This window comes from Arvicanthis niloticus, chromosome 30 (genome assembly GCF_011762505.2).
Source record: "Arvicanthis niloticus isolate mArvNil1 chromosome 30, mArvNil1.pat.X, whole genome shotgun sequence".
NCBI lineage: Eukaryota > Metazoa > Chordata > Mammalia > Rodentia > Muridae > Arvicanthis > Arvicanthis niloticus.
In genome coordinates, this window is record NC_133438.1 from 19,828,040 (window position 1) to 19,852,806 (window position 24,767).

Here is a 24,767-nt window from a genome sequence, read left to right on the forward strand (position 1 = left end):
CTACAAACATCATAGGGCTTGACATGCTATTAAAGGTGACTCTTTGAGTATGCCATTACATTATATGCAATCATCTTTTGCAAGAAAGAATTCTGTCCTCCATTACTCAGGTAATATGTTTTCTGGACAGGTAAAATCAGTGTTAAATTTGCCTGGGATTAACAGTGTAGTTATAGGAATAGTTATGTGATTATAAATGCAGAAATTAATTTTCTAAGTTTGTTAATTTTTCATTTCTTTAGAATTAAAATAGAAAAAAGGACTTGTAATCTTGGGCAATATTTAAAATTAATTATTCGGATATAGAGCTCCATTTCTTTAGTTTTTATATCTCACAATTACTGCTGTCTCCTAGCAGGACAGAAATCCCTCAAGCATCAGAACGCAGAATCATGACAAGCAACTTTTCCCAGCCAGTCCTGCAGCTCTGCTATGAGAACAGCAATGGATCCTGCATTAAAACTCCCTATTCGCCAGGGCCCCGGGTCATCCTCTACATGGTCTTTGGCTTTGGGGCTGTGCTGGCAGTGTGTGGGAACCTCTTGGTGGTGATTTCAGTTCTCCACTTCAAGCAGCTGCACTCCCCAGCCAATTTTCTCATCGCCTCTCTGGCCAGTGCTGACTTCTTGGTGGGCATCTCTGTGATGCCCTTCAGCATGGTCAGGTCCATCGAGAGCTGCTGGTACTTTGGAGACACATTTTGTAGCCTTCACAGTTGCTGTGATGCAGCATTTTGCTATTCTTCTCTTTTCCACCTGTGCTTCATCTCTGTGGACAGATACATCGCTGTCACAGACCCTCTGGCCTATCCCACCAAGTTCACAGTGTCTGTATCTGGAATTTGCATCAGCATCTCCTGGATTCTGCCCCTGGTCTACAGCAGTGCAGTGTTCTACACAGGCATCAGTGCTAAGGGGATTGAAAGCTTAGTGAGTGCTCTCAGCTGTGTAGGGGGCTGCCAAATTGTTGTCAACCAAGAATGGGTTTTGGTACATTTTCTTTTATTCTTCATACCTACCCTTGTTATGATCACTCTCTATAGCAAAATATTTTCGGTAGCCAAACAGCAAGCTGTAAAAATTGAAACTTCTATAAGTGGCAACAAAGGAGAATCGACCGCAGAGAGTCACAAAGCCAGAGTGGCCAAGAGAGAGAGGAAAGCTGCAAAAACCTTGGGGGTCACCGTGGTGGCGTTCATGGCCTCGTGGCTCCCATACACAATTGACACATTGATTGATGCTTTCACGGGCTTCATCACTCCTGCCTATGTCTATGAACTGTGTTGCTGGAGTGCCTATTACAACTCAGCCATGAACCCTTTGATTTATGCTTTCTTTTACCCTTGGTTCAGGAAAGCCATAAAGCTTATTTTAAGTGGGAAAATTTTCAAGGAGCACTCCTCAACTAGAAGCTTGTTTTCAGAGTAAGCATTAATATTACGTTCAGAAAATACCTTATGGCATAAAATTATAAAATGGTGACTGAATTAGATGTAAGAAATGACCCATTTGAAACTAAACAAAAATACACCATTTAAAACAAAAATAGTCAGGATTAAAGTCTTGCCAAAGTAAACCATTAAACTGTCATTGAGATGATTGTTGTACTACACAAGAAACCAATACATAGTTTTTATATGTAATCAATTATTTTGAATATATCCTTGCAATTTTGAGTGCATTGATTTTTTTTTTTTAAAAAGATTTATTTATTTTATGTATGTGAGTACCTTGTCACTTTCTTCAGACACACCAGAAGAGGGTATTGGATCCCATTACAGATGGTTGTGAGTTGGTAATTGAACTCATGACCTCTGGAAGAGCAGTCAGTGTTCTTAACTGCTGAGCCATCTCTTTAGCCCCAGTGCATTTTAGATCTAATTTTTGGGCATGAAATCGCTAATGAAACTATCTGTCTTCCTTTGATGTCTGCACTGTGGCATTAGGTTTCTATAGTTGTCAAAACAAAATGCCGTAAGCCAGCTAGCTTCATTGTCACACAACATGCAGTGTCTCAAAGCTGAGGGCTGCAAAGCCCAAGATCAAGCCTTGGCAGAGCAGATTTTTTTCTGAGGGAGTCTATCTTCAGTGTGCAGATGTCTCTTGTTCCTTGTCTGTGTCCTTACCTCTTCTTACAGGGTCATCAGACACATTGGATCAACAGTTTATCTTCAGTTTACTCTCAATTGCCCATTTGATTCTATTACCTCTTAAAAATGGAGTGAGAAGAGGGAGAACTTCATAATTAATTGAGTCTGGAAACAGCCATCACAGACACATCCACCCACGATGACACAGTAGAGGGTCAATCTTCTAACTGTACTCCTACAACTATTTCTTCATCTTCCTACAGTGTTTCTCGCCTCTCAGGATATCAAGCAGTGTGGAGTCCTCTCATGTCTGTCAAGAGGTGGGGCACAGGATCTTGGAGCATGCACAGTGTCTTAGGACTGGTATTTTAGACTTAATGAGAGACACTGCCCGGAAAGTGGAAACATCTTCAACCAAAAAGAAAGAATCAAGGAAGTGAAAATAAGATGCAGATAATGTAAAAGTTCAGATATGGTATGGTAGTTGAATGGGTCGCCAATTGGGAGAAGGAAGAGTATTAGTAAGAGATAAGGGAAGGCAGTGTGGAAGAGGGATAAATTAGTATAATGTATAATGGGATGTTCAAATCCATGTAATACAATAACAAAACTGCCATAATAAAATGCATAACTTATTATGTTAACCTAAAATTTCTTAATGAAACATTGCATCTAAAAATATGTTCAGTTACTATTTTTCAATTAAAAATAAAATATTTTTCAACATAATATAAATCTTTAAAAAAAATAAATAAAGGCAGGACCGGTGACCATAATCAACTTAAAAACTGTGAATGAAGCATCAATTATCACTGGAGAATGTCATTTATAAAACATTTTCACCTGAGTTCGGACATAATTCACTTCTTCAGCTTTCTTCGATATTTTCTTTACCTAAAAAGAGTGTATGGAGCATTTCTTTCCTGCTTTTGTAAGGCAAAAGTTAAGCAGATGTCACAAATTGTGACAGTGCTGATGTCTGTATCTAAGTTTTTCATATATATATAGTAATTTATGTACAGTAAGATATGAGTTACATTATGTGGACACAAAGTGTATTATTCTATTATAAAACTGTGTGAATGCAGTCTCAGAATACACTGCTACATTACCTACCTTTTCATCTCTAAGTTGAGATGATGTCTCAGGGACAAAATGTAGACATGTTAGTGCCTGAGCACTTGCCCACCATAAGGGACATAATTTTAGTAGTTTGAAGTGTGACACAAATAGTGTTTATTGTTCTTCAAAACTTCACACAAGGGAGCCTTGTTATTACTGGAGATCTTGGCCACTTCAGCGTGGGATTTTTTTTTAAATCCACAATAAGTCATAGGATTGCTACATTCACAATCGGTGAAAGCGATTGTTGGCTGCTTACAGGCAAACCTGAATTGGCAGTATTGCTGCTTGTGTGAACTGAGGTCATCAGGTCACGAGTGACATGGATCCCAAGGACTGCTGTGCTCCCGCCATAGTGAGCATGATCAAGAAGCTGCTGTGTGGACACTGGGTCAGGTCAGCTGTCAATGTGCTCTAATATCCACCCCATGTGGAGCTCAGGCTGGCTTTATGCTGACGCGATCCTCTCTGCCATTAGCCTGGATGCTGGTGCTAGAGAGATGGTTTAGTGGGGTAAGTGGTCGCCATGTAAGCATATGCACCCTGGTTCAGATCTCCAGCAGCCATGTAAAAAGCATGGCATGCACACAAACTACATGGAGTCACATACATGAGTGCACATACATTTATCTATAACATACACACACAAATGATGCTGCTGATGGTGGTGGTGGTGGTGATGATGATGGTGGTGGTGGTGGTGGTGGTAGAAGAAAACAAAAGTACAGGCGTGTGCCACCATGTCTAGGAAGATGTGATTGGCTTATTTCTGGAATTTCCCATTTGACATTTCTTGACTAAAGTTAATAATGAATATCGGAACTAAAAAAAAAGCAAAACATGAGGGAATTTTGTAGGGAGGAACATTAGTCTCTAAGTTTCCATTCTCCATTTGTTTCTTCAGTGTATGATGAGGTAGCTTATCAGCACATACTTAGAGGAAGAACTATAGAAGTATTTTCTTTAGGGCCAAGATGACAGTAGGGTCTAATATTATCCAACATTATTATATTATTTGAATATAATGAAGTCAGAGAAAAATAGATATTGGAATTTAAAATTGGGGAGTTAACTTATCAATATTTTGAGATATGATGGCTGAAAATCTATTTAAGTTTCTTTCTTTTTTTTTTTTTAGTTTCTATAAATTCAAACTTTATTATTAATATACCTTCCATAGACATAAATCCCAACGTCCCTTGCCCCAACAAGGAAGGTGAAAAGGCGGCAATCCTGTGCCGTGCCAGCTGTGCTTTGGTACCCAGAGAGTGTGAGATTCTTCAGGGCTTCCGAAGTTTCCGGGAGTCCAGGGTTATTTTGAGAGGACTCCTCAGGGTCATTCTGCCTGGTGGTCGCTCTTGATATACAGTGGCGATAGAACATTCTCCGATGCTTGTAGGTCTTAGAAAACCAGTTTCGCATCCTCTTATTCTGCATTATGTAGAACCAGGCCTTGATGTGTCTTTTTCTCAGTTTGAGTGCATCAGCCAAGACCTCCAGAGTCTTCTCCCGCGGTTTGGTGTCTAATCGGAAGTGCTTTTTTAGCGCCCGGAACTGCTTATAGGTGAACTCAAAGTTTCTAACCATGGAGGAAAAACGTGGAGAGGTCGTGGAGAGGTCTTCATCCCAGTTTCTCCTTTTATCACTGTAGCTCACTTAACTTCCCGACTTCAGCTTGAGGACCTTCTCCCTTAAGTTTTTTTTCTTACCATTGAGGTTTGTTCCTACACCCTGATCAGTTTTTTCATGACACTGGAACAGATTAAATATCTCACACATAAAATTATTCTGTTTTTAATGAGATATGGAAGCCGCTTTAGGTTGTTACAGATAACACTTTTCTTCTTCCCCACCTCCGTTTTCTACAATTTACTCTTGTTATCAAAAATAGTTCAACCCTTTTTGCAAAACAAAAACTAAAATTGCACATACTGGACACATACATCACATTCTTCTTCCTATGGCTTTAGCCCACCCCCATCCCACTGAAAGGGACCAAAAATTTTTTGGTATTTTTTTTTTAAACAAAAAAAGCCCAATGACAACAACAAAACAACTACCTGACCACATCCACAGAAAATGTTAACAGGATAAACTACAAAACAGGAGGTGTCCACAGACAACACTTTTCATAATTTCTTTTCTATACCTGTTAAAAGTTCCACTCCTGGGCATCTTGTTCTAGTGATGGTTGAATGCATTTAAGGATACCAATAATTCAAATGAGAACATTTAGAAAATCTGAGGAAAGTATTTTGAACAAATTCAGTAAACCAACAAACAGAATCCATCAGAGAGGTGCAAAGGCAGTAAGAAATTATTCAAGGTTCACTGAAGGGAAAAAAAGAAGCGGGGAATTTAAATTTTAGGGGGACTTTTTCTTTACACCAGATATTATCCCAAAAGAAATGCTTGGCCAACTTTGCCAGTCTCATTGGGCAGTGAGAAAATATTAGATCTTTTTTAAATGTCACAACCAGAAGGAGGAGCCCCCACCTCATGCCCACAGCCAGTGCTTCTAGTAAAACCTTGAACCACAGTATTTCCTGAACATGAGGGCCTTTTCTTCAGATTGTCTCATGGTAGAGCTTATGGTAGAGAGAAGAGTGGAGAGATACTGCTGGGTCTCTTAGTTACATGCCAGAAGCAACTGTTTCTGTCTCTAGGAAAGATCACATCAAAATTTCATAGGGAATGTTTCAGCCTTGACAAAAAGTAATCAGGAACAAAATGATATGAAACAATATTGTGGAAAGCAACAGAAAGAATGGACAATTTAAAATGTGTGGGAATCCATGTTATCCTTTTATAATAGCTAAATTGAACCCCATTAATAGTTTTAATGCAGCTAAGCTAAGATTATTGAATGAAATAATAATCAAATTTGGAAAGTTCAGAAAATAATTGTAAGCATTCTTTATTTTATTTTTTATTGAAAATAGATTGTTTTCATACAATATATTCTGGTTACAGTTTCCCCTCCCTCTATTCTGCCTCCCTAGCCCCTCCCACCCATATCACCCCATTTCTGTCTCTCATTAGAAAACAAGCCGATGTGTGAGGGATAATAACAAAATAGAATTAAAGTGATAAAATAAAACAAACAAAAATCAAATCAGAATAGGACAAAAGGAAAGAAAAAGAGATCAAGAGAAGGCACAAGAAACACATAGATGCCAAGACCTACTGTCCTCACACCCAGGAATCCCATAAAAACACAAAACCAGAAGCTATAAAGTTTGCACAAAGGACCTGTAAGTGGGGTGCAGAGAACCCCTGACACGGTATTACAAGACAAGGAACCTCCGAAGATGTCTTTGAGTTTGTCTTCTGTGGCCATCTACTGGCACCTACTGCTGGGCATGCAGCCTACCCTTAAGAGCAGTTTGTTCTCCCTTGAAGAAAACTAAAGTTTTATTTGCAAGTAGTTATCAGTTGGAGGCAGCTGCTGGCTTAGAGATGAGAGCAGGAGTCCACCTCGTCCAGCTCTAGGCTCCAGTTTGGTGCAGCCCTGTGCAGCTCTGTGCAGCCCTGTGCAGCCCTGTGCAGTCCTGTGCAGCCCTGTCCAGCCCTGTCCAGCCCTGTGCAGCCCTGTGCAGCCCTGTGCAGCTCTGTGCAACCCTGTACATACTGCCTCAGTCTGAGTTCATACTGACTTGGTTCTGCTGTGCTTAGAAGGCCTTGCTTCTGTAGTGTCCCTCATTACTCTGGCTCTTACGATCTTTTCTCCTCCTCTTCTCAGGGTTCTCAGGGAAGAATTTGATGGACACCTCCCATTTAAGAGTGTTCAGGAAGGTGTTTCTCTGATGAGGCTGAACAAGGCACCGATCTGAGTGCAGAAGAATGTCAATGGAAGTCATTTTATTGCTACCTTTAAAAAGAATTTTAGAACAGAAGTATTTGGTTTTACCCTTGGTCTTTGGCTATCTAGACTCAGGTTAGTCGGCATCTACTCAAGTTTAGGTATGGATTCCATCTCATGAAGTGAGGCTTCAGTCAAGTCAGACGTTTGTTGGTTATACACACAACCATTGTGCCCAGCTGCATCAGCCTGTCTTGCAGACAGGACACCGTTGTAGGTCAAAGGTTTGTAACCAGGCTGGTGTTTTTGTTTCCCCTTTGGTGCCATGCAGAATAACCTTCCTATACCAAAGACACTAGAACATAGGGGTGAAGGCACCAGTTTGAGTCCCCCATGCTCATCCAGTTGTGTAGATGTAAGACAGTTTTAAATTTGCCAAAGGGAGAGAAAACATTCTTTCACTATTCAAGCTATAGTTATCAAGTATGTTTCATTCCTTGTCAATTTCAGTTTTAATGTTTTGAACCTATGCACTATTCTGGACTCAATTTAAATGCTGTGTAAGTTTTATCATCAAGATCTGTGGAGAGCAGATGACACTGGAGGGAGCGTGCTCTGTTGACGTGATCACAGCCATGCCATGGAGGCCAATGCCTTAGTCCCACCGAAATAAAAATTCATCTCTTGATGAGAGTGGATGCTGTCAGTGTGTGAAGAAAGTGTCCAGCACAGCTGCGGCAGTGCACCTTCCTCATCCCAGGTGACTACAGCTAGGGACTGCTTTCTACAGAGACCCAACCTGAGGAGACTGGCTAACTTGTTTTTACAGTGTACATTCAACACACTGAAGTTCCAGGATACCTTTGCATCTCCGTCAACGAGTTTATGGTCCACCCAATACAAGGTTTGATCGTGTTACTTCTGTCTTTCTTCCTTAATCTCCTGTTGCTCCACTCCCACCCCAAGGTTCAGAAGTCCAGCTGCATGGGTCACAGCTGTAGTAGGAATCTTTATAAGCCCATATAAAAGATACACAGTCCAGGTATTTTAATCATAAGCCAATTATATTATAGATTGGGCAGACCTAGGGCTAGACTAAATTATTCCCCAGATATAATGCCCCTTGTTACTTGCTGTTTCTTTCAGTCATATGGTTCTGGTCTATGGCAGTTTCCTCCTACTCTATCTTCTCCCTCCCCCTCCCCCTCCCCCTCCCCCTCCCCCTCCCCCTCCCCCTCCCCTCCCCCTCCCCCCTCCCCCTCCCCCTCCCCCTCCCCCCTCCCCCTCCCCCTCTCCCTCTCCCTCTCCCTCTCCCTCTCCCCCTCTCCTACCCTCCTCCCTCTCCCTCTCCCCCTCCCCCACCCTCTCCCCCTCCCCTCCCCCTCCCCCCTCCCCCCTCTCCCTCCCCTCTCCCTCTCTCTCCTCCCCCTCCCCCTCCCCCTCCTTCTTCCTCTCCCTCTCCCTCTCCTCCCTCTCCCCTCTCCCCTCTCCCCTCTCCCCTCTCCCCCCTCTCCCCTCTCCCCTCTCCCCTCTCCCCTCTCCCCTCTCCCCTCTCCCTCTCCCCTCTCCCCTCTCCCCTCTCCCCTCTCCTCCCCTCTCCTCTCCCCCCCTCCCCCTCCTCTCTCCCCTCTCCCCTTCCCCTCTCCCCCCTTCCCTCTCTCCCCTCTCTTCTCCCCCCTCCCCCCCTCCTCTCTCCCCTCTCCCCCTTCCCCTCTCTCCCCTTCCCCTCTCTCCCTCTCTCCCCTCTCTCCCCTCTCTCCCTCCTCTCCTCCCCTCTCTCCCCTCTCTCCCATGCTCTCTCCCTCTCTCTCCCCTCCTCCCCTCCTCCCCTCTCCTCCTCCCCCTCCTCCCTCTCCTCCTCCCCTCCTCCCCTCTCCCCTCTCCCCTCTCCCCTCTCCCCTCTCCCCTCTCCCCTCTCCCCCTCTCCCCTCTCCCCTCTCTCCCCTCTCTCCCATCTGTCCCCTCTCTCCCCACTCTCCCCACTCTCTCCCCTCTCTCCCCTCTCTCCCCTCCTCCCCTCCTGCCCCTCTCCTCCTCCCCTCCTCCCCTCTCCTCCTCCCCTCCTCCCCTCTCCTCCTCCCTCCTCCCCTCTCCCCTCTCCCCTCTCCCCTCCTCTCCCCTCTCCTCCCCTCTCCCCTCTCTCCCTCCTCCCCTCTCCCCTCTCTCCTCTCCCCTCTCCCCCTCTCCCCTCTCCCCCTCTCTCCTCTCCCCCTCTCTCCTCTCCCCCTCTCCCCTCTCCCCTCTCCCCTCTCTCCCCTCCTCTCCCCTCTCCCCTCTCCCCTCCCCTCTCCCCTCTCTCCTCTCCCCTCTCTCCTCTCCCCTCTCTCCTCTCCCCTCTCTCCTCTCCCCTCTCCCCTCTCCCCTCTCCCCTCCTCTCCCCTCTCCCCTCCTCTCCCCTCTCCCCTCCTCTCCCCTCTCCCCTCCTCTCCCCTCTCCCCTCCTCTCCCCTCTCCCCTCCTCTCCCCTCCCCTCTCCCCTCTCCCCTCTCCCCTCTCCCCTCCTCTCCCCTCTCCCCTCCTCTCCCCTCCCCTCTCCCCTCTCCCCTCTCCCCTTTCCCCTCTCCCCTCTCCCCTCTCCCCTCCTCTCCCCTCTCCCCTCTTCTCCCCTCTCCCCTCCTCTCCCCTCCTCTCCCCTCTCCCCTCCTCTCCCCTCTCCTCCCCTCTCCCCTCTCCTCTCCTCTCCCCTCTCCCCTCTCCCTCTCTCTCTCTCTTTCTCTCTCTCTGTAACCTCCTTTCAAACTTCCAGTCCCACCTTTCTCCCTCCACTGCCCAATCACAGGCTCTAGCTTTTTATTGACCAGGTAAACTGGGGAGAAGGTTTACATGGCATCACTTAAGTACATCTTGAAGAACCAATGTTTAGCATTAGAATACAAGCAACATTGGACCAACCCACTACACTTAGCAATGATCATTACACTTGCTCAGAATGTAACTAAGAGATAATTTTCTAAATCAAGTAAAATTTATACTTTAAGCAAATCTGCCACAAATTCCCTACAGCCACCAATTATGCTAGTCCTATCACCTTACCAGATATTTTACTACCTGAACATGATGTCTAACTTCTTACATATCTGGTGTATCTGGTGGCATCATATATATATATATATATATATATATATATATATATGCATATATATACATATATAAAATACTGTATCTGGCTTACACCAATAAGGCTCTCCTAGAAGTTGGTGGAAATCTCCCAGGAAGCCTAGCCACTGCACATATTAAACACCTCAAAGTGGAGTCTATGATTGGTAACATGTAAGTAGTAAGAAGAATCTATACTTAGTGATTTCTACTTAAAATTTAATGTTCTGTATAGAATAGCCTCAGTGAAAGAGTCCAGTAGAGACAATATGAGTGAGGACAGCAAAATGGCTTTCTCACAAGTCATGTATAAAAGGGGTTTCTCATGTATACATGTATAAAAGTCCCACCCATCTGGGGACTATGACTTACTTGTAAGTGCAGCAGTGTGGAGGCTTAGGAGGCAGGGAGTCAAAAGTGGTCTGGGATAAACATAAAGGCTCTATTAGGAAATGAGAGAAAGAGAGGGGAGGGAAGAGGAGGAGAAGGGAAGGGAAGGGAAAAGGAGGGGAAGGAAAGGGAAGGGAAGAGGAGGGGAAGGGAAGGGAAGGGAAAAGGAGGGGAAGGGAAGGGAAGGGAAGGGAAGGGAAGGGAAGGGAAGGGAAGGGAAGGGAAGGGAAGGGAAGGGAAGGGAAAAGGAGGGGAAGGGAAGGGAAGGGAAGGGAAGGGAAGGGAAAAGGAGGGGAAGGGAAGGGAAGGGAAGGGAAAAGGAGGGGAAGGGAAGGGAAGGGAAGGGAAGGGAAGGGAAGGGAAGGGAAGGGAAGGGAAAAGGAGGGGAAGGGAAGGGAAGGGAAGGGAAGGGAAGGGAAGGGAAGGGAAGGGAAGGGAAGGGAAGGGAAGGGAAGGGAAAGAGGATGGGAAAGATAGGAGAGGGGAACGAGATGGGAAAGGAAAAGGATAGGAAGGGGGATAGAAGAAGAAGTAAAGTGTGAAATCATATCAAATTAAAGAGACTACACAGCTGAGCTGGAGAGGTGGCTCAGCAGTTAAGAGCACTAAGTGCTCTTCCAGAGGTCCTGAGTTCAATTCCCAGGAAAGACATGGTGGTTTATAACCATCTGTAATGGATTCTGATGCCCTCTTTTGACATTCAGCTGTACATGCATACAGAGCACTCATACATAAAATAAATGGATGCCCCAGTGTGGGGGAATTCGAGAGCAGAGAGGTGGGAGTGTGTGGGTGGGTGGGGACACATCCTCATAGAAGCAGGAGGAGGGGAGATGGGTAGGGTTCTTTTTTGGGGGGGGTAATGGGGAAAAGGGAAAACATCTGAAATGTAAATAAAATATCCAATAAAAAAAAGAGAGACTGCATATCAATTAAGTATGTGAAAAAGCCACTTACAGAATGGGAGGGCATTTGTGCCAGCTACTCATCTGATGACATTTTAGTGTCTAGAATATATAAGAACACAAAAGAAATAACAACTGAAAAAAAAAAAAAAACAGTGATTCAACCAAGAGCAGACAAATCATCTACACAGACAAAAGAAAAGACATAAACAATCAATCAGACTTGGGGGGTGGGTAGATCTCCCTAGGAAAAGGAAATAGAGTAGATAATTATAGACGGATGGTGGTGGATAGCTGGACTAGGCGGACCAACCAGGGAATGGGAGGGAAGAGGGGATGAGACAGGAAATATGGGGAGAGACCAATAAAGTTAAGGGCCACTTGAGTATGGAAACCTGACATAGTAGAAGCTTCTTAAAATATGTGCATATATGAATGTGATCTAAGTGAAATCGCCAGATGAGGAGACAAAGCTCCAACTGGACATTTCTTCCCATCAAATGACGCTCCCAATACTGGGAATGGATTACATCTAGTTGAGTTGTTCTCCAAAGAGATCCCAGGGAAACTCAAACAGCACCAGCTGCTGTCAAGGCTGCTGGTTGCTTTCCGCAAGCTGGTGGCCAGGCCCTATTGCTGAGAACAATTCAGGGAACATGGAAAGGTAGAGATGGCGCCTTGACGACAGCCTTTACCTCTATGGACCAGTGTTCTTAGTACTGGAAAGGACTCTGTACGGCCCCAAAGGAGAAACTTACACACTAAAGGAGCTAAGAACCCTATAGTATACAATGGTGTCTTACCTGAAAGACACCATTGTATACTATAAACGTAAAGGTAGTACCAAGCTTGTAGGAATAACCAACCAATATCTGACTTAAGATCCACTCCACAAGCTGGAATCCATACCAGACACTGCTTGGGTGACCAAAGACTTGAGACTAGATAGCCTATTAAGAAAATGCAAATTCTACTGTTCTATTAAAGGAACATAGCAGTAAAATGACTCCTAACGATATTTGGCTAGACTCATAGATCAGTGCCTTCCTCAGCCACCATCAGAGAAGCTTTGTTCTGAAGCAGATGAAAACAAATAACAAAGACTATAAGCCAGAAAATAAGAGACTTCAGAACACTTGGCCCTAAACAGGGTGTCTCCATCCAATCCCTACCCACAAGGATCAGGGAACCCCGAGGAAGAAGGAGTATGAGAGCCAGAGCAATGAGGGACACTAAGGAAGCAAGGTGTTCTAAACATAGCAGGACCAAGACAGTAGGAACTCACACAGAATGGGGCGGCATGCACAGGAACTGCACAGGGCTGCATCACGTTGGCTCCTAGATCTAAAAGAAGTGGACACATGCCTTCATCCCTCACCCAGCATCGGTCTCCAACTGATAACCACTTACAAATGGAGATTTACTTTTCTCCAAGTCTCACTGAAGAAACTCTGAAGTACTCTTTAGGGTAGGCTGCATGCCCAGATGGCCAACAGAAATGAAGCCAGTGGCATCTCCAGCTGATCCTTGTCTCATGAGTCCTGTAAGGGCACTTTCTTTATTTTTAATTTTTAAAATTTAATGTCATTATTTTAAATTTTTATTTTATTTTATTTATATTTTTCTTCTCTGCCCTTCTTACCCTACAGGTCCTTCACATATATATTATAGCTTCTAGTTCAATGTTTTTATGAGATTCCTGTGAACTCACGTGTCTCTATTTCTTGTGCCTTTTCTAGGGCCCTTTCATTTTGTTTGTTTTGCTCAATTCTGATGTGTTAGGTTTTGTTTTATTATATTATATTGTATTATTATATTATATTTTATCATTTTCTCATAGAAGCCTGTGTGCTTTCTTTTTAAAAAAATATTTATTTATTTAATGTATATAAGTATTCTATCAGCATGTACACCTGCAGGCCAGAAGAGGGCATCAGATCCCATTGTAGATGGTTGTGAGCCACCCTGTGGTTGCTGGGAATTGAACTCAGGACCTCTGGAAGAGCATCCAATGAGCTGAGTCATCTGAACCACTGAGCCATCTCTCCAGCCTACCTTATTTTTCTCATCAGAGAGTGGAAGGAGGTGGATCTAGATGGGAGACAGTAATCAGGTTATATTATATGGGAAAAATTCATTTCAAATCAAAACACCAAAACCTATGCCTTATTTAGTGGGTAAATAACAGACATTGTACCTGAGCAAACTGAGGTGACACAGGCATTCAGCTCCCCAAGTAGCCCTGCAGCTCGGCTGGGAGAATGAGAAGGGCCCTGTATGTGAACTCCCTACTCTTTCAGGGCCTGGGTTAAGGCTTCTAAGATCTCCACATCAGTCTCTGCTCCACACTTTGTCTCTGTGTTTGCTCCTGTGATTATTTTGCTCCCCTTTCTGAGAAGGATCAAAGCACCCATACTTTGGTCTTCCTTCTTGAGCTTCATGTGGTCTGTGAATTGTATCTTGAGTATTGTGAGCTTTTGGGCTAATATCTACTTACCAGTGAGTGTATACCATGTGTTTTCTTTTTTAATTGGGTTACCTCACTCAGGGTGATATTTTCTAGTTCCATCCATTTGCCTAAGAATTTCGTGAATTCATTGTTTTTAATAACTGAGTAATATTCCATTGTGTAAATGTGCCACATTTTCTGTATCCATTCCACTGTTGAAGGACAACTGGTTTCTTTCCAGCTTCTGGAAATAAATAAGGCTGTTATGAACATAGTGGAGCATGTGTCCTTGTTATGTGTTGGAGCATCTTTTGGGTATATGCCCAGGAGTGGAATAGGTGGGTCCTCAGGTAATACTATGTCCAGCTTTCTGAAGAACTGCCAAACTGATTTCCAGAGTGGTTGTACCAGCTTGCAATCCCACCAACAATGGAGGAGTGTTCCTCTTTCTCCACATCCTCGCCAGCATCTGCTGTCACCTGATCTTAGTAATTTTTTATCTTAATCATTCTGACTGGTGTGAGGTGGAATCTCAGGGTTGTTTTGATTTGCATTTCCCTGATGACTAAGAATGTTGAACATTTCTTTGGGTGCTTTCAATTATTCAAGTTTCCTCAGTTGAGAATTCTTTGTTTAGCTCTGTACCCAAATTTTTTAATAGGGTTATTTGATTCTCTGGAGTCTAACTTCTTGAGTTCTTTGTATATATTGGATATTATCCCTCTATTGGATGTAGGATTGGTAAAGATCTTTTTTCAATCTGTTGGTTTCCACTTTGTCTTATTGACAGTGTCCTTTGCTTTATGGGAGCTTTGCAATTTTATAAGGTTCCATTTGTCAATTCTTGATCTCAGAGCATAAGCCATTGGTGTTCTGTTCAGGAAACTTTTCCCCTGTGCCCATGTGTTTGTGGCTCTTCTCCACTTTCTCCTCTATTAGTTTCAGTGTATCTGGTTTTATGTGGAGGTCCTTGATTCACTGGGAATTCATCTCATATACAGTCACCAAACCCAGACACTATTGTGGATGCTAAGAAGTGCATGCTGATTGGAGCATGATATAGCTGTCTCCTGAGAAGCTCTGCCAGAGCCTGACAAATGACCCTGTCCACGGGCCAGTCAGTGGGGTCTGCAAGGGAGAGAATGGGGATGAAGGGACAAGAGACTCGAAGGATGGAGACAAGACAGTTGTCTGATCAATTCTTGTTTATTGAAAGGCAACTATGTGTATATAAGCACAAGTAGGGGAGTGCATCTGGAAACACTTAACCATGAGTGCCTTGCAGCTGGGGGCACTAATTAGCAAGTCCAGGATATGTCTGAGAGAGAGAAAAAAAGATGTTATCAGAGTGTGCTCAGCTGTTGTGGGATGCTTGCAAAAATACCATGCTAGAAAAACAAGTCTCTTGTCAGGGTGGAAAACTATCAACCTGCAAATATATGGCCCAAGATGGCTGCAAAGATGATAGCTGCTTTCTGCTAGAAGTTGGCTCCCAACAGACAAATACAGAGGTGGATGCCAGAAGCCAACCATTGAACTGTGCACAGGGTACCCTATGGGGTCCCCAGTGGGGACGTTAGAGAAAGAACTGAAGGAGCTGAAGGGGTTTGACACCCCATAAGAAGAACAATAATATCAACCAACCAGACCCCCCAGAACTTCCAGGGACTAAACCACCAACAAGGAGTACACACAGAGGGATCCTATGTAACACAGCATGGCCTTGCTGGGCATCAATGGGAGGAGAAGCCCTTGGTCCTGTGAAGGCTTGATACCCCAGTGAAGGGGAATTCAAGGGCCAGGAGGCAGAAGTGGGTAGGTGGGTGAGTGAGGAAACAACCTCATAGAATCAGGTGGAGGGGAGATGGGATAAGGGATTTCCGGGGGGGAGGGGGGGTGACCAGGAAAGAAGATAACATTTGAAATCTGAATAAAGAAAATATCCAATGGGGACAAAAAGATCTCCACCTCTTTCTACACTAAATACCGCTAACATTCTGTAGTCATCTGGAGAAGCTATGAAAAGTGAGGTACAAGGTCCGTCTCCCCGACAATAGGTGACTATGTTTCATAGTAAGAATCTCCATCACTGTGAGGTTGGCATAACAAAGCCCAACAGGGTTTGGTGAGCAAAGGTTTTGTGTCTCAGTTAGGGGGTAGAGGGCAGAAGGCTTTCTGTTGAGATGTGGCTGATCTTAACATGCCCCCACCCTTGTCCAGCCCAGGGACCCTGAGGGTTAGCCTCACAGATGTGGAAGGCATTCTAGAATTTCTCCATGCCACGAATATCTGAAGTACATGCTACTGGAACTCTAGATAAAGGGTCATAGGGCACTGCAGCCCTAGATAGAGGGTCATAACTTGACTGTGAGACGGTTGGTTCAGAGTGGAAATGGCATCTGCAGTGACTTCAAAACGACAGAGGAATGTGAAGGTATCTGTTTGGAGCAGTCCTAGTGCTCGATATTCACCACATGGGCAAAACCAGGTAATTAGCAAATGAAACAACAAGGCAAAGAAATTAACACAGTTGGAGAAGGTGTTGAGTCTTTAACAGCCATGACAGGGCTGATACATATAACATGTTTCTAATCCTGTGGATCAAACTATTTTTAATGTTTCTTCTCCTCTAAAAGCTAATGCTTTGTCAGGGGAAGGGTAGTGACTGAACTTGATACACAGCTGTAAAGGCAGAAGTCTGGCTGGTCATGAGCACTCGAGAGACAACATAACCCATCCTGCTTCCCACTGTAGGGGGAGGGCTCATGGGGGAAGGGTGCTGACCTTTCCCCAGAAGAAATGCTTAGCACCCAGAGATAAAGGAGAAACCTAAAGCAGCGTGCAGTTGTAGCCTCTAGCTGTTCCTTAAATAGGTCCAGCCTTGGTCAGAAACATTTCATGGTTCTTGTGACCATCTTAGAGTGGTTTTCTATCCCTGGCTGGAAAAGTGTGTGTGTGTATGTGTGTGTGTGTGTGTGTGTGTGTAGTTTCCTGGAACTAAGAATGTTTTACAGAAGCCGAGTTTTCAGATAGTTTTATCTTTAACAAACAGAACTTGCTTTGTAAGCAAACGTTGGTAGAGCTTGCTCTCCGACAGCAAAGAGCAGATGTTAACCTTTCAGAAGAGAGGAAGAGCAAGCAAGTTTACAGAAGCAGAAGTCATCCATTGTTTTAGCTTTGTTGTCTCAGACCAGAGAAAGTTTCCTATTCTGTTCTCTTATTCCTATGTAACCCAATATTTTCTAAGTAAGCTTGTTAATCACATTTAATGTTAAAGCTTGATCTTTTCCCTTCACCATCCTCACCATCCTTAGTTTCCTTTCCTATCATGGCAAGAAGGGAGGCACTCCTCAGGTGTGTGTGTGTGTGTGTGTGTGTGTGTGTGTGTGTGTGTGTGTGTGAAGTCTGCTCTTTGTAGTTAGAGAATTGTGTTCCAGAAATAGAAAACAGGAAGCACACTCAGCATCAGCATGGAGTCCGTGCATGCCAGCCTACAGAAGCATGCATCTTGAACTGACCGAGATGTATTTATTTCTTACACTTTGTAGCATGTAGCTCTATAAGCGGTGTAAGTGACTGCAGAAAACTTAGTTACAATTACAGCAAACCTAGGTCTGACAACCAGCATATGCCCCAGTCCCTAGGTATGCTTTTATCCTTTGTCCTGCAGGATGACTTGTGTAGAAATGCAGACTGCTTGTCATGATGAGTGTGTCATGAGGTAGGCTCAGCCCCTCAACCCCTGTGCACTTTTCTTATTTACACTGTTCCTGCTGTGCATGATACCCATGCTGCAGAAACTCAACAACTCATGTCGATCCTGATGGCACCTTGTCATCTGGCATCACCTTCTCAACACTTGGCACACACATTCTCCCTTTCTGGATATCCTTGCCCTATTTTAACTGACATTTAATAGAATTGTTGCATTAACTTTTCCTGGAAGGACATGAACAAATATCTACCCATCTTTCAAAGGTCACCAAGAAGAGTACAAAAAGATGATTCCAACCATGTCCAGCTTTGTAGTGGGAGATACTTAAATCGCCAACCCGAATATGAGTTGTGAAAACACAACTCAGTAATTATGAATACATTCTGTAAGCCTAGATTGGGCAGATACTCCTACACTACTCTGTTTTACAGCTATGAGACCCTTATAACTTGAGGGTTTCCCAGACCCTGCGTCTGTCCTTCTACCTTCTGCTTCCCAGTCATCCTCTCCTCCATCGTCGTCGTCCCCTCTGCTCTCTTCCACCGACCTTTATTTTTCCACCTCCCCTTCCTCTGCCCAATCACTGGCTCCAGCCTTTATTTTACAAATTAAGTTAGGCAGAAGGTTCACTAGAATTCACCTGTGTAATGATTCATACCTCCTCTGCAGCCCTTCACAGGAAAGGGAAATTAGTATCAAAATACAAGGCCGGGGCTGTCCACAACACAGCTTGGTGAACCAATGAGTTAAATTAAGGCTAATTATAGAAGTATGGGTGAGAGGTCCCCTTCAACAATCTTGGGACATTGTAGGCTCCCATCAAGCTCCTCTCCTCCAGCAGCCAGTAACAGCTTACATATTTTGGAGAGGGGTGAGCTCTCACGTGTACAATTCAGTTTTATGCTCTGCTTGTATGAAGCCTTATGAGACTTGTGGGTGTCACTTCATTACTTATGGCCAACTCCTGTACTCTAGTGAGCCCTCCCTCTCTTCTCTCCATGAATGAAGGTTAGCTGGCCCAGGTGCTGCTGTGAGGGTACAATGCAGACAGCCACAGAGTCTCTGAGTTCAAGGGAACTAAAGCCCTGTCATGCCCAGAGGATAAGATTTCACAGCAAAGAACAAGGCAAGCAGGTAAACAAAAACAAAAACAAAAAAAAAAGACTTGTTTTTGTCTCCAGGGAAAGACCAGAGGCAAGAAAGACATTGAAAGTGAAAGGATGGAGCCAGGTAGAGGGAAGAGGAGAAGGGGGAGGAGAAAAAGGAGGAGAAGGAGGAAAAGGAGGAAGAAGATGAAGAGGAGGAAGAAAAAGTGAAAAGAGAAAGAAGCCCATGCTGAGTGAGTCAAAGTTCACACAATTGGGAACTATGATTGCTTAGTGCTGGGATCCATGTGACCTTTCTGGCTAGCCTATCAACATTCCTCTATTATCTGCATGCCTAAATGGTGTAATCTATGAAAGTCATTTTTATAACTTGACTTACAAAGCGGAAATCCTTAAGAGAAATGGGTAAGCCAGTTAATTTATGTTACTTAATTTTAAAACTTTGCTTAATTGTTGAACTATGTTGGATACTGTATCCTCTGAAAAACATATCTTCAAAAGCCACAAAATCTTATTCATACATATTTATAATGGATATGAGTTTTATTTTTTATTTTTATTAATTATTTTATTTATTTATATCTCAAATGTTGCCCCCCTCTCTCTCTCCCTTCTCACAGAGTTCTTTCACCCTACCCCCCTTCCCTTTGCTTCTGAGAGGGTGCCCCCCAAGCATCTCCCTTTTCGGGGCATCATGTCTCTACAGGATTAGGGGAATCCTATACCACTGAGGCTAGACAAGGCAATTCTCTGTTACATGTGAGCTAGTGGCTTGGGACCGCACATGTATGCTCTTTAGTTAGTGGCTTAGTCTCTGGGATCTCTCAGGGGTCCCGGTGAGTTGACACTATTGGTCTTCCTATGGGGTTGCCAGACCCTTTGGTTCCTTCAGTCCTTCCCCAAACTCTTCTATAGGGATTCCTGGTCTCAGTCAATGCTTGTTACTAAGCATTTTCATCCTTCCATTCATGTGTGTGCAGCTTCTCCTTTCTCCTGTCAGACTCCTGCCTGTTCATTTGTCAATACTACTATCTACTACTGGCAAGCTATTGAATTTCCCTGTTGAAAGAAATCCATACATATAATATCCTCATTTGTATCTGCATCTGTCTTAGTCAGCTGTTGGTAGAGCCTCTCAGAGGGCAGCCATGCTAGGCTCCTGTCTGCAAGCACAACATAGCATCAGTAATAGTGTCAGAGTTTGTTGTCACCCATGGGATGGATTCCAAGTTAGGCCGATCATCGGTTGGCCATTCCCTAGGTCTCTGCCTCATTTTTCTCTCTCAATTTCTTTTAGACAAGAACAATTTTGGGTAGAAAGTTTTGTGAGTGGGTTGGTGTTCCCATTTCTCCACTAGTATCCTGTTTGGCTACTGAAGGTGGTCTCTTCAGGTTCCATCTCCCCACTATTGGGCATTTGGGGTCATTGCCCACATTGAATCCTGGGAGCCTCCAGATCTCTGTGACTTAAGACTTAAGGCTTAATGGCTTAATGCTCCCCCCTCTCTGAATGCTCACATTTATTTTTGAAGTGTGTACTTTCTCTTTCATCTCTACTCAATAAACCCAACTGTGCTTCATACTCACTAATATGAAATCCTTCCTTGATAAAGATTGTACTGGCTTGTTTTGTGTGTCAACTTGACAGGAGCTAGAATCATCAGAGAGGAAGAAGCCTCAATTGAGGGAATGCCTCCAAGAGATCTAGCGATAGGGCATTTTCTTAATTAGTGATTGACTGAGGAGGATGCAACCCATGTGGATGGTGCCATTTTGGGGCTGGTAGTCCTGGGATGTATAAATTAACAGGTTGAGCAAGCCATGTGAAGCAAGCCAGTAAGCAGCTTCCCTCCAGGCCCTCTGCATCAGCTCCTGATTCAGACAGTCTGAACCAACTGTCTCACAGTCAAGTTATGACCTAAATCTAGGTCCTCCATGGTTCCTGCATCAGACAATTTCCTGCCCTGTTTGAGTTACTGTCCTGCTTTTTTTTTCAGCAATGAACAGCAATATGGAAGTGTACGCTGAATTAAAGCATTTCCTTCCCAACTTGCTTTCTGGTCATTGTGTCCCTCCTTACAGCAATAGAAGCCCCAGCTGTGACAAAGATCCTCTGAGTGGACTTCTGTAACTGGGAAACCCCACGGTGCACCAGCAGCACTGGGCTGCACTTGCCCTGCTGTCTTCGGAAGAGCTCATGCAAATGGGCAGCACCCAAACTTCATGCTGAAGTGCACAAAGTCACATGGGTACAGGAGAGTGTACAGTGGACTGGAAAAGCCAGTGGATGGAGAGGCCCCCAACAGGAGAGAAAGACAGGAGTTTCTCTTCTGGGGGAAACTAGGAAGTAGTATGAGTACCCGCCTAACAGTAGTCTTGTATGCTGGGTGACAGGCAGCAGATTTACACAGCAGTTCTTACCAAAGGACATTGTTTCTGTGGATCTAACCATTTGCTCGTGGGTTGGGATGGTGGACAGGCTCACAGTGGGAGACAGGCAGACACTGGGCAGAAAGCATTCCAGTGCTGGCAGCTGGGAGATCAGCCCACTGCAGCAGGAAGAGAATGAATATGGGAGAGTCAGAGTAGGAATCCTGACAACTTGTCTTCAGAACCCAAGGTTGGGAACCAGAGGCGTGGTGAAGCACCTGGGCACCACTCCCCAGGGACTGTGAGGACAGAAGGAATGGAAAAAACAGCTTAATACCATTTGCCAATCCAGAGCATGAATGGTACCAAAAAGAGCATACATGTTCTCTGGGTAGGTTTTCCCTGCAGGTGGTATTTAGAACCATCCTGAACCATATGCAAAGCTGTTCTTATAACCTACTTATTTTATTCAGTTGTGTGTTTGTTTGTCTGCGTGTGCATGAAATGGAAGTCTGAGAACAACTTGTAGGAGTTGGTTCTCTCCTTTCATCATATGGTCCTAGGGATCGAACTCAGGTCATCGGGCATGATGTATCTACATCTTCTGAGTCATTTCTCTTGCCTCCACATTTCATTGGTTTTAATATATTGCTACAATTATTCTAGTTTATTACCAGTAATTTAATTCCTTACTGAGCCTAATTTATAAGCTACACTTCATCTAGGTAGATAGATGGATAATAGATAGGTAGGTAGGGAGAGAGAGAGAGAGAGAGAGAGAGAGAGAGAGAGAGAGAGAGAGAGAAACAGACATATAGACAGACAGACAGACAGATAAATAGATGGGAAAAACTACAACTAGGATCCAGTGTCATCTATTATTTCAATAATCAACTGGACATCTTTATCTTGAGAACAAAAAACCGTGACACACACCATTTTGGGAAGACAAACACTATGTATACCTCATGCAGAAGTGAAATATGCAGAGCTTAAGGTGACTACATTTGATGTAACTTGTTATTGTGCCAAACTTATGTGGTAGATCTTCTCCTTGCCAATTTTCTGGGAAGCTGTACTAATTCTATGATGACCCACAAGGCCTAATATTCCATAATGTTCATAATATTCCATAATATTGTATGTGCACCTAGATTCTTCCTCAATACTGAGTACAAGAAATTTCCCTTCAGTCCCTCAATCTCCGGTAGGTGCAAACACTGAAGAAATGGGGAGGGATTGTCAGAGAGAAACAGTAAGTAGACAGCCACTTGCCCCATGTCATTAAATGTGGATAGATGAATTGTGTCACTTAAAATATAAATGTTAAGATACTAATTTCCAGGACTTCAGTAGTGATGAAATAATTAAATCATGTACTTAATATTCTATGAAGTCCAATATGACAGATATGCTTGCAAGAGAGAAGACCACAGCACAGACACATACAGGTAAAGAACCTGTGATAGAAAAGCCATATACGAGATAAGACCTGGAAAGAAACCAGTGCAGACATCCCATGCCCCCATGCACTTTGACTTCCAGCCTCTAGTATATATATGTATATGTGTGTATATATATATATATATATATATATATATATATATATATATATATGTAAAGTAGATTTCTGCTCTTCAAATTATTTAGCCTTGGAACATTATGATAGCCCTAGCTACTCATGTAGAACTTGAAAAGGAAAGGATGCCCATGTGAGAATGAGTGGCAGCCCAGAATAAACTAAAAGCTTAGAAAATGAACAATGAAAACAATTTCAAAACTGGAAAACACTCGAGCAAATGCCTAATATATATATATATATATATATATATATATATATATATATATATATAGCATGGGTGAATAAGACACCTACCAAGCATTCACTCTTCATTATTTAGTACAATAAACATATTTACAATAGTTTAACCTGCCCACGACTTCTTTCCCATTCAATTGAAAAAAATATTATGTTTCTCCAACAGAGAATAAGATTTATTTGCTTCTTATATGAGACTTCATCTTCACTTACTAAACTTGGAGATAGTCTTAACATCATCAACTTAGTGTTAATGCTTACTCTGAAAACAAGCTTGTAGTTGAGGAGTGCTCCTTGAAAATTTTCCCACTTAAAATAAGCTTTATGGCCTTCCTGAACCAAGGGTAAAAGAAAGCATAAATCAAAGGGTTCATGGCTGAGTTATAATAGGCACTCCAGCAACAAATTTCATAGACATAAGCAGGAGTGATGAAGCCCATGAAAGCATCAATCAATGTGTCAATTGTGTATGGGAGCCATGAGGCCATGAACGCCACCACGGTGACCCCCAAGGTTTTTGCAGCTTTCCTCTCTCTCTTGGCCACTCTGGCTTTGTGACCCTCTGCGGTCGATTCTCCTTTGTTGCCACTTATAGAAGTTTCAATTTTTACAGCTTGCTGTTTGGCTACCAAAAATATTTTACTATAGAGAGTGATCATAACAAGGGTAGGTATGAAGAATAAAAGAAAATCTATCAAAACCCAATCTTGATTGACAACAATTTGGCAGCCCCCTACACAGTTGAGAGCACTCACTAAGCTTTCAATCCCCTTAGCACTGATGCCTGTGTAGAACACTGCACTGCTGTAGACCAGGGGCAGAATCCAGGAGATGCTGATGCAAACTCCAGATACAGACACTGTGAACTTGGTGGGATAGGCCAGAGGGTCTGTGACAGCGATGTATCTGTCCACAGAGATGAAGCACAGGTGGAAAAGAGAAGAATAGCAAAATGCTGCATCACAGCAACTGTGAAGGCTACAAAATGTGTCTCCAAAGTACCAGCAGCTCTCGATGGACCTGACCATGCTGAAGGGCATCACAGAGATGCCCACCAAGAAGTCAGCACTGGCCAGAGAGGCGATGAGAAAATTGGCTGGGGAGTGCAGCTGCTTGAAGTGGAGAACTGAAATCACCACCAAGAGGTTCCCACACACTGCCAGCACAGCCCCAAAGCCAAAGACCATGTAGAGGATGACCCGGGGCCCTGGCGAATAGGGAGTTTTAATGCAGGATCCATTGCTGTTCTCATAGCAGAGCTGCAGGACTGGCTGGGAAAAGTTGCTTGTCATGATTCTGCGTTCTTATGCTTGAGGGATTTCTGTCCTGCTAGGAGACAGCAGTAATTGTGAGATATAAAAACTAAAGAAATGGAGCTCTATATCTGAATAATTAATTTTAAATATTGCCCAAGATTACATGTCCTTTTTTCTATTTTAATTCTAAAGAAATGAAAAAATTAACAAACTTAGAAAATTAATTTCTGCATTTATAATCACATAATTATTCCTGTAACTACACTGTTAATCCCAGGCAAACTTAATATTGATTTTCAACTGTCTAGAAAACACATTACCTGAGTAATGGAAGATAGATTTCTGTCTTACAAAAGATGATGGGTTATAATATAATGGCATATTCAAAAAAGTCACCTTTAATAGTATTCAAGCCCTATGATTTTTGGGGAGCCACCCAATCCTCTCCATCCACTGTAAACTCCACAGGAGTAATCCCTATAGTGCAAGGTGTGAGTCTTCAAAACACACTCACTGTTATTAATTATAATTAGTAAGTTCTACAATTTAAGTTTCTCTGTGCACTGCTAATTTGTACAAATACTGCTGATGGATGATCACAACCAAGAATTTCTTTTGCTGCTCTGAAAAGTTTGGCAATTATTTTAAC

The 24,767-nt window shown here is 43.5% G+C and overlaps 2 protein-coding genes across 2 annotated transcripts; one reads left to right on the forward strand and one right to left on the reverse strand.

Moving 5' to 3' along the window:
• Positions 1 to 385: 385 nt before the first annotated feature.
• On the forward strand, positions 386 to 1,529 carry LOC143440707 (trace amine-associated receptor 8b-like). Its single transcript, XM_076927474.1, has one exon. The coding sequence runs from the start codon at positions 393 to 395 to the stop codon at positions 1,425 to 1,427; it is 1,035 nt and encodes a 344-aa protein (XP_076783589.1). The 5' UTR covers positions 386 to 392; the 3' UTR covers positions 1,428 to 1,529.
• A 21,482-nt stretch (positions 1,530 to 23,011) lies between these two features.
• Positions 23,012 to 24,480, reverse strand: LOC143440708 (trace amine-associated receptor 8b). The gene is made up of 2 exons (XM_076927475.1): positions 24,439 to 24,480; positions 23,012 to 24,188 (listed from the first exon to the last, which is right to left on the reverse strand). Exon 2 carries the CDS (start codon positions 24,152 to 24,154, stop codon positions 23,120 to 23,122), a length of 1,035 nt encoding a protein of 344 aa, XP_076783590.1. The 5' UTR covers positions 24,155 to 24,188; positions 24,439 to 24,480; the 3' UTR covers positions 23,012 to 23,119.
• Positions 24,481 to 24,767: the final 287 nt, after the last annotated feature.

Excerpts from the sequence above, each read along its gene's own strand:
- LOC143440708 (XM_076927475.1), bottom strand. The coding sequence starts at position 24,154 with ATGACAAGCAACTTTTCCCAGCCAGTCCTGCAGCTCTGCTATGAGAAC.
- LOC143440707 (XM_076927474.1), top strand. The coding sequence starts at position 393 with ATGACAAGCAACTTTTCCCAGCCAGTCCTGCAGCTCTGCTATGAGAAC.